Here is a 12,808-nt window from a genome sequence, read left to right on the forward strand (position 1 = left end):
TTGGAGGCAAGGATTCTGAGGCTCCATCTAACATACTTTGGACATGTTGTGAGGAGAGACCTGTCCTTGGAGAAGGACATCATGCTTGGGAGGGTGGAGGGACAGCACAGAAGGGGAAGGCTCTATGAGGTGGATTGATTCAGTGACTGGGGTAATCGAGATGGGAGTGTCAGACAGTGCGATTGGCACAGGACAGAGCAGCGTTTAGGGCTGGTGTGCATAGGGTTGCTATGAGTTGCAAGAGACTCGATGGCACATAACAACAACAAGTCATTATCTTTCATAATTTCCTTTCTTCCAATGTGAGATTAATGTATTCTTTTTTTAGTTGTTAGAAATGTTAAGTAGTTTGTTGCAATTTTTGTCTGTTTGCCTATCCTCTGAACTGACTCTAAATTAGTGCCTTTGTGGTAATCCCAGAGGTTTTATATAATGGTGATTTTTTTTAAATGTTGTTTTCGTTCTCATTTGTTTCAAAGAACTTTTTAATTTCATTTTTTTCTACAACCTAGTGATGGTCAAGCTTCCATGTGGATTTCCCACTACCTTTATCTTGTTAATTTTTTGTTTACATCCAATAAGATACACTGCAGTATTTTAATACTCTTGAATTTATCAAGGCTTGCTTTTGTGCTCTAATATACAGTCAATTCTGATGAATGTACCTGGGCACTTGAGAAGAAGTAAATTGAGGTTTTGTTGGGTGAAGTGCTCTCTATATATCTACGAGGTCGAGTAGGCTAATTGTATAGTTTAGTTCTTTGGCATCTTTCTTGAGTTTCTTCCTAGTCTGTCTCTCAGTGAGAGTGGAATGTTCAAGTATCCCAATACTGTTGTGGTGTCTTTTTTCCTTCAGACCCATTACAATTTATTTTATGTATTTTGCAGCCTTATCATTTAGTTCATTGATATTAAAGTTATGACATTTTGTTAAGGTTGTTAAGGTTTCTGCATTACATATAATGTCATTCCTTGTCTTTTATGCTGGTTTTCACATTGAAGTATTTTTTTTAATTCTTCAAAACAAAAACAAATATTTATTTTGTGTACAAACTGATGAATGGAGAGGGATCTATGAGGAAGATGTGAGCATTCCTTCTACCATCAGCAAGGATGGTTTGCCCAGGATAGAGGAAGTACATTCAAGGTGGCTGACTCCCAAGGATGGCAAGTTGGGCTGGCAATCAGCAGAAAGTTCATCTGTGGCTGTGAGTCAGACACCTCATCTCTTTTCCATGTGGACTTCCTCACGTGGGCTGGGCTATCTTTCAACATTGTGCGAAGTCTATTTTATCAGAGGTTAGAATTGTCACCTTTGCTGTTTTGTGGATGTCATGTGCTTGGTATATTTTCCCCACTCTTTGGTTTTTAATCTATCTGTCTATCTTTATTTAAGTGTCTCTGGTAGGCAATACATTGTTGGGTTTTGGGGTTTTACCCAGTTTGCTACTCTTTTCCTCTTAATTAGTGTGTTTAAGCCATTCACATTCAGTGTGATTATCATCAATAAGTAAAATTTTACTGATAATATTTTGCTGAGTATTTTTGTGTGTTGTTGCTCATTGCTGATTATGTTGGCCCAACCATTTTCCTTTTTTGTCTCTGTGAAGGATTTCCTTTAGTATTTCTGGTAGATTTGGACTTAAATTGCTATATTTCTGAGAATGACCAATTTTTCCTTCATATTTGATAGACAGTTTTGCTGGTTACAGAATTTTTGCTTGGCAATTGTTTTCTTTCAGCCTTTTATACATGCTGTCCCATTGTATTCTTTCTTGCATGGTTTTGGTTGAAAAGTTAGAGCTAAATCTTATTGGTTCTCCTTTGTATGTAACTCCTTGTATTTCTTAGCTTTAAGTATTCAATTCTTGTCTTGATTTTATAGACTCTAACTTTATGTCTTTATGAGTTTTCTTTTGGCATCCATTCTATTTGGGATTCTCTGGACTTCTTGAACGTATCGTTTCTCATTCTTCATGATCATTAGGAATGTTTTCTTCTATACTTCTTCCACATTTTTCTGCTTTTTAATCCCTCCTATTCTAAAATTCCATTAACCCATATGCTATTTTGCCTCAAGTTATCCCACATAATTCTTATGTTTTCTTCATTTTCTATCTTGTCTCAGCCTTTTTTTCTAGGAGATTATTCCTGAGGGTCTTCTTTCCTGTCTCACTGATTGTATGTTCCATTTCTTCCATTCTCCTATTTTGCCCTTCCCACATGTTGATAGCTTCTAAAATGCCAGTCTTGTTATTCTGAATTGCATTTCAAGTTTTTCTATTGTTTCTTGTATCCTGTTGGTTGTATCTATTTTGTCATGTAATGAATTTTTTTTCAAATTTCTTCTATTTATTTGTTTGTGACTTCAAATTTTCCATCATTTTTAACTTCTTGAGCACAAATTCTTGGAATTTCACATCAAAGTATTTATCCTGTCCTTCTATTTCTGAGGTTTTTATTGGCTCTGTGCTTTGGTCTTCCTTTTTAAGTAAGTGTTTTTCTGTTCTTGGTGGACAGTTTAATACTGTCTTCTGCTTACAGGACATTGTGTGGGCTCCTCCTCTGCATTTAGTGTGACCATGTAGCTCCTTGTCCATTATTTGTATGACAATGTTGCTCTGGGGTTGGCTGTGGTTGCAGTCTTCCCCTATCACCTCACCTCCAATCCTTGGTGGGGGAGAACTTTGAAGCACCGTTTTGGAAACTGCCTTCAGGTAAGTTACTGTTGTCCATGTGTCTTTAAGATGTGACTATCAAGGATAGAATTTTAACTATCCTGAACAGTTGCTGTTGCAGTGGCAGGCATCACCACTGCAGGGGAAGGCTGATGGAGCCTGCACCTGGTAGATGGTGTGGGATGGCCTTTTAAAACCAGTCATCTAGTACCTGCTGGTATTTCTGTTGTCCATGAGCATAGTTTTTTAAAAATTTTCTTTGTACTGTGAGAATTTCCATTCTGTGTGTGTGCTGGTCATTCTAGCAAGTGGAGAATTCAAGATGTCTTTGTCTTGCTCAGGGATTCTCACCACCCAGGTCAAATTGCTGATTGGCTCACTATTTCACCTTGAGTGTGGAAAATTTTATCCCACTCTTCTCCTGGGCCATTTCCCATAGAATCTTACCTGGTCATGTGAAAATTTACTTAGACATTCATTTGTGCAGTCCTAGATGGGACTAGCACAGGCCTACAGATGGGAAAAAGCATCTATTTTATTTATCTGTTTTCCAATGTTTTCTGGTATGATTTATTTTTTTCTCTCTTTGTGAGGACAGGTCTCTGCTCAGCTGGTTCATGGCACTTACTATAAGCCTCCCATCAGCACTTTTATTCCTTCTCCTGGTCACGGTTGTTTTCCCTAACTTCCCCCAGGACTTCAGGTGTTCAGCTTATGCATGGATGGAATTTTGTTAACAATAACTTTGTGTCCATACTGGAGAGATGCAAGTCCAGCTGTCTGACTACATTGCGATTTCACTGAAAAATTTAAGTCTGGATTTTTTTTCTCAGTTTTTCAGCTTCAGAAATACTGAGTACATTCTTCCTCTTTGATTTTCTAACTGCAGGTCTTTGTATATTTCACTTTGTACATGTCACTTTATCTTATTTCATCATTTCTTCCTTTCTTTTTAGATTTTTTTTGTTCTAGAGTCTCTTCTAATGTCTGTTTTCATCTTTTTTTTTTCTGTCTTTTAAAGGATATTTTGTTTTTATATTGTATGATGTCTGTGGGGTGGAACATTTGGCATTTTTTAAGTTTAAGCCTCTTGTTTAGTGTCAACAAGACCTCCTGTAGGCCCTTGTATTTAAGGTGAGCCCTTCAGTCTCCATTTTGGAGACTGGGTAAGGCAGAAGGACTCTCTATAGGTTGGGTGCTCTTGTTTGGTTGAGGGTCTTAGGGTTGGGTGGAACGTTTGGTGTCTTTTTATTTAAGCCTTTTGTTTAGTGTCAACAAGACCTCCTGCAGAGCTCTCAATCTCATGTTATTATATTTTGGAGGAACATTCTTCAAAGTCATACAGCATTCTTCTGTCAGTTTTCTGTACTGAGGTAATCTGTGTTTGCTGTGATACTGAAGCCACTGGGGTGTCAAATGCCATAATGGTTACCCATGGTGGACAGTGTTTGGTGGAGCTCCCAGTTTAAAATAGGTTTGGAAGCAGGAGTGGCATTCACTTTCTAAACAACATGCCTTTTGAAACTCTATGAACTTGGAGAAATAACAATGGTTACAGAAAGGCTTCAGGTCTTTTGTTCATAGGATCACTATGAGTCGTGCTCGACTCGACAGCAATCAACAACAAAAACAACATCATGATGTCTTTAGTGTAATTACTTAGATTACATTTTCTTTCACTTCAATTTGAGCTGGCATATGAGGAATTGACTGTTCCACAGTTCACTTCAAGCCTTGTTCTGAGTGATGATAGTCAACGTCACCATATCTGTCTAAAGATGTAGATATTTTATTTCTATGCATTGCATTTGGTGAAGTCCATGCATATAATCACCACCTGTATTTTTTGAAAAGGTATCTGCAGTGAATAATTCCTGTTCGTACAAAATCCTAGCATGCAGGCTTCAGCCTTGTTTTCTACCATTATATCAGACAATGTTCATAAGGTTTTCAAAGGCTCCTTATTCAGAAATGGATGGGCAAACCTGCTTCCTAGTCTTTCTTAGTTTGGAAGCTCTGCTGAAACTTGCCCACAAGGAATGATCCTGCTGACATTTGAAATAGTGAAGTTGCAGCTCTCAGCATCACAGCAACACACAAGCCACTACAGTGTGGCAACCTGACAGCGCAGAGGCAGGACAACCTAGACTAGTAAAAACTACAGAGGGAAGCAAAATGATCAACTGATGTCTTAAAAACAAAACAACCTATCACTTGATAAATGGGAAAATGACAGCCAGTAATAAAGACTTCAGAAAATGGAATAAAGAAAACAGCTAAAAGCTCTCACAATGTTCACTTTTATACAGCTCTAAATTTGATTAAGAAAGATGTTTTATGGGATTGAAAATTATGCAATAATTGAGAAGTTGGCTTTTTATTATCCTACAGGTATCTTCAGGTGGTAATTCATCTACAAAAACACTGAATTGAAAGGGAAACAGCCTCCACACTTGTGAAGATCTACTAATACAGATGTGTCAAAACTGACAGTCATAGTCTACTTATCAAGTCACATCATTTGGGTTGGAAGAATCAATTTTTAAACTGTTCGTAGGCAATACACTCCCACACACCACCCCCAGTACTCACAATTGATCTGCTGTGCTGAAGACTTAAAGGTGATATCATCTCTTTAATTCCTACTGGTACAATCAGTTGTTAATATATTCCATTTTCTAAGACAAATTTGAAATTCAGTGTAGCGAGGAATAAAGCCTCAGAGACTTTTGCTGGATGTCTTTAGATTGTTTTCCACCCATATGCAGGGTAGATAGAAGTGGTTCTCTACAGATTTTCCTATTTAGTGGAAGTTGTTTATTAATTCCATGCTGGCCTTTTTGTATTTTAAATTTAGTTTAAGGACTTCAGTGGTTCTGCTTAAAAGTCATCTGCCTACCCATGAGGCCATCAGAATGCCTTAGTTTTTAGGAAATCTATAACCATTTTAAAGAGACTATTCCTTTGAGTTTCTTTTTTAAATTTTAACCTTTTGTAATCTGTGGGACAAATATGACCCACTTACATTTTAAATCTTCTATGTCTCTTGAGAATTTGCAATCCCCATTGTAGTACATGTGGCCACTGGACAGAGACCTACATCTGAAGAAACAGGTTTCACTCTGGCTATCCAGCTGCCAGATTCCAGCTGGGGCATATATATCCTATAGATTGCTGTTCAGTGCTTTCTAGTTGAATATGAAACAAAGCAACCTTATGAAGAAGAGATCAAATCCTTGATCTCTCTATCACACACCACCTTCATGATCTCTACTGTTCTCAAGTCCATTGCTGCAATCACCTTGACACAGTAACTGAGTGGACAGTATACTTCCATTACAGACAGTATTAACAAAAACCCCAAAGCAGAAAATAACTTGGTGATAGTTAAATTACACATAATTTTGAACAATTTCCCCCTTATTTTAATAAAGATTCTTAATTTCTGGTTGTTCATACTCTCCAAAATTCACCTTAAACATTTATATGCATATATTGTTGTTTTGTTGAGTACCATTGGAACTGACTCATAACTGATACTCGACTGGATTTTCAAAGGCTGTTATAACCCTCCAGTGGGTTTTCAGAGGCTGTTAATTGCACAGAAGGAAACTGTCCATCCTTCTCCCACAGGGCAGCTGATGGATTTGAACCTTGCTCCTTTGGGATTGCAGTGCATTTTCTTACCACTAGGCCACCAGAATGTGTGCATGCACACACATACACAAATGCATGTGTATATATGTGTATAGTCATTGTCTTGTTATTTGTACAAAAATGTATTCCCTCAAAAGAAATATGACCTTGTTTAGGCATGGAGGTAGAGTGCCCAGTCTAGTAACCTTCTAGACCTTCCAAACTACACTTTGTTAAGTCTGAGTGTTCTTTTACAGAAATAATCTTATTATTAGAATTAATTAATATACAATTATTGAGAATCCTTTAGAAAATGTAACTCTTTGTCTTTATTTCTTTTTGGTTCCAATGTCTACCTTCAATCTGATCACATTTTACTTACTATCTTTTTTTGTTGTTTCACACTTTATTTTTTTTATTATTAATTTCAATGAACATCTACAGAAATTTTGGAATTCCATTAATTCACTGTTTCACTTTTCTTCCCACCCCTCATCCATTTTTTAAAAATTAAAATTTATTTCAATAATCCACAGACTCTGTAGACCTGTCCTACAGATATACAAACAAAAATACACAATTGCTTGTTTCATTGTATATTAAAACAACACATTTATTGTTACGTACCACTGAGTCAGAATCTGGCCACAGCTGACCCTCGAGTGGGTTTTCAAAGGCAGTAAATTATGTGGAATGAGACCATCCTTCTTTCTCCCATAGAGCAGATGTTGGATTTGGACCACTTGCCATTAGGGTTGGGAATGCCTTACCACTAGACCACTAGACCACTAGAGTTCTCTCCAAAAATAGTCGAATATATTTATTCATATATATTAAAAATATCCATGTGAGTGGGACTTTTTCTTATTTAAAATGAGCCATTTCCCCCCTCCAGAAAATGTGCTCCTAAGTTTATAGTATAGAATGTTATCAATATTCCACGATATTCTTCAAAGAGAAAGACTTATGTGCATAATACCTTAACAAGTGTAAAAAATGTTATTCTATACATGAAACAGAGGACATTATCAGAAGTTGGTCCAAAGAATTAAAATCTACTGAAAATAAAAAGTAATTTAAATTTAGTCTTGGGTCAAGTAAATCAGTTTCTCACTCACATATAAAAAAAAAATCACACTTAGGGAAGAGACTAGACATTAAAATAATTTATACCTACGTATACTAAAAGCTAGCTTACTTAATCAGGGAAAAATGAACAACCAAAGAAAGTATATTCACTGAACAATCACACAGAATGCAGCAGAAGAAAAGTAAAGTGTAAAATAAAAATTTAAATAAAATAAATGGAAAGGATATTGTTCCTTTCATCACTATTTTTTCTTCTTTCTAATTCATTTTACTAAGGTTTCAGAACTGGCAGGGGAACTGAATAAACTTGCCTTCTGTGATCTAAGGAACAATGGTGGCACAGCTGTTAAAGGCCTTGGCTGAGAACTAAAGTTATTCTGTGGTTGAATGATGTGGCAATCTGCTCACACAAACCCTACAGCCTTGGAAACACTTCAGGAACATTCTACTCTGTCCTATATAGGGTTACTCTAAGTTGGAATCATCTTCATGGCAATGTGTTTGATTTAGATTTTATTTTTCAGCAAAATGGCTTATCTTACAGCTCTTTGTAACTTTCCCTTTTAAACCACACAACCATGCCTGCACATTACAGTATGAAATTTAGTTGCAGGCACCCATTCTTGTACTCTGCAATGAGTGCGGAAGCTTATTCCAGAAGAGTTATAGATTCTACCTCTTGGCTCTTCGACTGTCCTCTGATCTGCAAGTGAATGGAATTTCCTATTCCCATTGGCTCTACAGGATGGTCTGCACCAGTTACAAGTGTTTTGTGAACTTTTAGATAATTATCTATTCAAGTTCAAGTTAAGGAGCAAGACAATGTGACTTTGTAGCACTGAAGTGGCCAACAGTAGCTGACAACCTGGCCAGGCTCCAGGCTAATGAACTTCAAACCTCACTTTGGGTTCCTGGGCACAGGATAGGGTTGGGAACCCAGAAAAACAGATATATTAGAATTCTCTAACAATCCAGAATATTTAAATTCAACCTGGGTTATACTTAAAAAGGCAAAAGTGTTCTAATAAGTAATCTTATTTATAAATGAAGATACTCTAGTGGCAAGAAGCTACACTGCAATCCCAGAGGTACTCAATTCGAATCCACCAGATGCTCTGCTGGAGAAGGAGGGGCAATCTCTTCCTGTACCAGTCAGGTCCAATTTGATGGTTGTTGTTGTTGTTGTTATGTGCCGTCAAGTCGCTTGCAACTCATAGTGACCTTACGTACAACAGCCCTAAACTCTGCTCTGTCCTGTGCCAACTGCACTGACACTCCCATACCGATTTGATGGTACACATACACAAACTAATAATTTTTTAAAAAGAAGATTATTTTTCCAAAATAACCATTTAAAACAAATTTCTGTGTCTCTTAAGATCTTACTGTTGAATTTTGAAAACATGAATTAAGTCTTCACTGTTTAATAAGTGCTGAAACATTTCTGTGGCCAACATGCAAGTGTTATGAAGAGTACAATGGCCAGGAGAATAGCCAGCCAAGTGGACAGTTGTTCCCATGTGATCAACTATGGTTTGGGCTAGTTACAACAGCCTCATATCATATTTGAAACTTCAGAAATCCACAACAGTAACACTGTGGAGCTCTGATTCTTCTTCATCAGGCAGGAAAATGGCACCTTGGTGTAAAGTGAGTTCAGTAAACAAGACAGTTTGTTTTTTAGAAAGGGCACATATAATAGCAGCTTCAAACCATTGGTGGAATATAGAACCGTTTTTCCTATGAAAAACCAAACCGAATCTACTACTACTAAGTAGATTCCAACTCTCAATAGGACAGAGTAGGACTGTCACAAAGTGTTTGCAAGGCTGCAAGGTTATAATATTTTTGGAAGTAGATTCCCACATCTAGTGGGTTCAAACTGTAAATGTTAACAGTAGAAGTCAAACACTTAGCAACTGTGCCACCAGTTTTCCCATAGGAATTCATATATTATTGAAGCAATAGTTAAACATCATGAAACACTTCCACTACATTCTTTTAAAAAATCAAAACAGACAAACATAGGCAAGCAATAGAAATTTAAAATGGTTGTTATGGGTTATTATCTAATTAGTGAACAATAAGAAACTTGCTAATTGACAGGAACATCCAAGGGACCACAGAGATGATACAATCAACCTTTAATTACACAATATCTTAAGTTTTAAATCTTACATCTTGAAAGGGAAAGGCAACATGCATCATAAAATTTATGTAATATCTGTCATTGTTAAAAATAGAACCAAATTTTACTTCATAAAATGCCATTTTTATTTTAGTTAATTACCAGCTAGTAGGTCTGCCGATGCTGAAGAACTAGAAGCGGCCTGAGGTGCAGGTTGGGGTTCAGAAGCACTACTTCCAAATGCATCTATCCATTATCCATTATGCAGCAAAAAAGGCAAAAGAGTGTAAACGGTAAATACGCTGCTATGCACAGAAATAACACTTTGTAAGGCGATCCTGTCTCCTGTGTATACTTGAAATTCCAGAGTGATTAAATTATGCTTTGATCACTTTATCCTTCTCTCAAAAAGGAAAAACAAGCAGTCCTAAAACATTTAAGGATGCCTCTTCATAAGATGAAGATAATTCTTATTTTCTTAAAAACAAAACTTATGTATTACAATTCTGTTATTTATCAAAACAGATGCATATTTTAAATATATTTTCTAAGAACATAACAAAATTTTCCACTTATAGTACTACTACTTTTTTTTAAAAAAATTAACTTAATTCAAATAGCAATAGCAGCCCCTTGTACTTATTCCAAGTTCATTGGTTCTTTACTATAAGTTTTGAGCAAGCTTGCATTCTATATTGTTACAGTTCAGTACTACCTAATGGCATATACCCTGTTGTCTCAATGATATTTTATATATTAAAAAAAGAAAAAAACCAATATAACAAAAAGCATAGACATTGTAGATTTTCATGAAGAAATAATATCAGGCCTATACCCTTTTCCTGTAAATTTACCACTAATGGGAAGTTTTAAATGGATCCTCCAAATAACTATCTCCAAGGCTTAATTCAGCGAAGATTCCTGCCTTTATGCAACATAAAAGAAGAGAATACATTTAACACAGTGAACTACTTTCCCCTTTTCTGGAAGGATTTTAAAACATTAAACATAACCTGTATACTTTAACCTTACAGAATAATGTATAATATCTGCAGCTTATACTTTCAGTTTTGATTTGTATATTTGTTTTTAATTTCTAATTACAGTTGATTTTTAAAATATTTCTTTAAAGACTTTAGGGACGTGGATTTTCAGCATACCAGGATCATCAAGGAAGAAGAGGAGAAATCCCAACTATAATCATTCTATATTAGAAGGAACAAAATGATGAAAATAGAACCATTTAAAATGAAAAATGATATGGTTTAGTTAGGCCATGCACTGAACACCACAAGGATGAAGATGATGGAGTTTACATTTAAATTATGAAAGTAACTTCCCTGAGTGACAAGGGGGAAAAAAATAAGTATAATGAAACAGAAGATCTAAAAATTGTACAGAAGTGGGGGAAGAGATGGTAAGTGGTGTAGGAGAGGTACGCACCCCCAAAAAGGTCTATCACCCCTGAAGAGTCCACCTTTGCCGGAGAGGCGGTGGTCGCGGGAGCTGGTGCTGCGAATGTATCCACTGCAGGGAAGCAAAGAACAGAACAAAGGGCAGGTCACCCAAACCCAGCCCAACTGCCAGGCTCGCCAAACAGCAACTCCCCACTGCATTAAGACAGAGGGCTAAGCTAGCAGCTAAGAAAAAAAAATGCATTTTAAAAATACATACTTTCCAGAAAATAAAATTTGATTCCCTGAGGTCACAGGCTTCAGTATGAAAAAGAAATTATCTTTTTATCAGTTGGTGATGGACCAAAGAAGATTTTTTAAAATCAAAGCTGTTTCAAAGCACTTGAGAAAAATACACATATTTTGACCGCACCTTGCCACATATAATCCCCACAAGACATCAAGACGTGTACAGGCTTGGCCCCAGAAAAAGCACTCACCGGATAAGAGGTCAGCAGTGAGAGAACTCTCAGGCACGGGAGAGGCCCCTTGTGGTGGAGAGGAGAAAGCATCTTCCCAAAGGGAAACAAACCAAAACCAAGAAGTGAGTAGAAAGCTGGCATCAAGTAAAAACGGTAACAAATGCATTATCACAGGTGATGCTACAGAGCTTAATAATACAGACATCTAAGGAAATGAAAAGGAAGGCAAAGGGCTGCTTAATTTTACCTGTACCAAACAAGTCTATGCTAGGAGCAGCAGCATCTGGCTTAGGCGCTGCAGCGGCTTCCGGAGCAGACTCAAATAAATCTGTGACCAAGAACACACAGGCCTTTACTCAACCTGACAAGCCTGAGACAGTGGGGCTCTTTAGCACCGCAAATCGCTACTTTAGAGAATCCTGAATTTAGCTGCAAATGGTTTCTAGAGAACCATTTAATTACACAGTGTTAATGCTGTTAATAAATGGGTATGCTGTGTTTCTGTAGTACCAGGATTCAATCCAGTAGACACAGAAAGTTAAATGACAATGAAAAATTACCACCAAAGATATCTAGAGCAGGAGGAGCGGTGGTGGTTGTGGTGGCGGAGGTGGTGGCAGTGGTGGCGGCTGTAGTGGTGGCAGCAGGAGCCGCAGCAACGGTGGGAGCAGGAGAAGGAGCAGTGGCGGGAACCGGAGGGGCTGTGCTAGCTGTAGGGGTAACTACAGGAACACTGGTCTCGGAAGGCTTCATTGCAAAGAGGTCCAGCTCAGGTGCAGCCTCTGCACTACCTTCAGACGGGGCAAAGGGGTCTTTGGGAAAGGAAAGTGGAGACACATTCAGCATCAGTAAGGCATGAGGCAAGAGAAGGCTGTCAGAACTACAGCTAAGAGGCTCCTGACACACACTAGCTGGGCGTTCAACTACCTCATATAACCATTCGCTTATTAGCTGGAGTCAGTGACTAGAATGCTTTTCTAAAGGACACTGAGTAGGCACTACAAATTAGCAAACGGAAAGACTTCAAAGAAGTATTGTGAGATTAGCCTAGAATTTAGGATCAGAGATTTGTATTCTTAAAAGCTTTTCCTAATCTGGTCAGTTTGGCAGTTTTGAAGATTTATTAAAACATGCTGATATATTAGAATTCAGTGTTACAGGAGTGCAAGGTAGCATTAGAGGGGAGAGAAAAACATTAAGAGGGCATACTTGCGCTGACAAAAATTGTCAATTCTGAGAAATTGTCAATTTTGATAAGTATGCACTTCATTGTCTTAATGTTTCAAGTGTTGGCATTATTTAATTAGCTATGATGAATGACACCTTATACTTGGAACAAATTAAAATTAGAAGAATACATGGTCACATCTAACTCTAGGGTTTCATGTTAGGACAGAAACA

General features: G+C 37.3%; 1 protein-coding gene across 4 annotated transcripts in view; it reads right to left on the reverse strand.

Annotated features, from left to right (window-relative positions):
• SNAP91 (synaptosomal-associated protein, 91kDa) overlaps positions 1-12,808 on the reverse strand; it is a 260,033-nt gene that overhangs the window by 40,864 nt on the left and 206,361 nt on the right. For 2 of the 4 annotated variants that reach the window (XM_006892128.1, XM_006892126.1), the window contains exons 17-21: positions 11,968-12,219; positions 11,655-11,735; positions 11,426-11,497; positions 10,975-11,058; positions 9,694-9,777 (exon numbers count right to left, since the gene is read on the reverse strand). The exons of 1 other annotated variant lie outside the window; for it this stretch is intronic. In XM_006892128.1, coding sequence (XP_006892190.1) covers positions 9,694-9,777; positions 10,975-11,058; positions 11,426-11,497; positions 11,655-11,735; positions 11,968-12,219 — 573 coding nt within the window. The remainder of the gene's footprint in view (positions 1-9,693; positions 9,778-10,974; positions 11,059-11,425; positions 11,498-11,654; positions 11,736-11,967; positions 12,220-12,808) is intronic. One more of the 4 variants, XM_006892127.1, reaches the window with a different exon arrangement.

This window comes from Elephantulus edwardii, unplaced genomic scaffold (genome assembly GCF_000299155.1).
Source record: "Elephantulus edwardii isolate Elephantulus edwardi_28Jun2011 unplaced genomic scaffold, EleEdw1.0 scaffold00111, whole genome shotgun sequence".
Classification (NCBI taxonomy): Eukaryota; Metazoa; Chordata; class Mammalia; order Macroscelidea; family Macroscelididae; genus Elephantulus; species Elephantulus edwardii.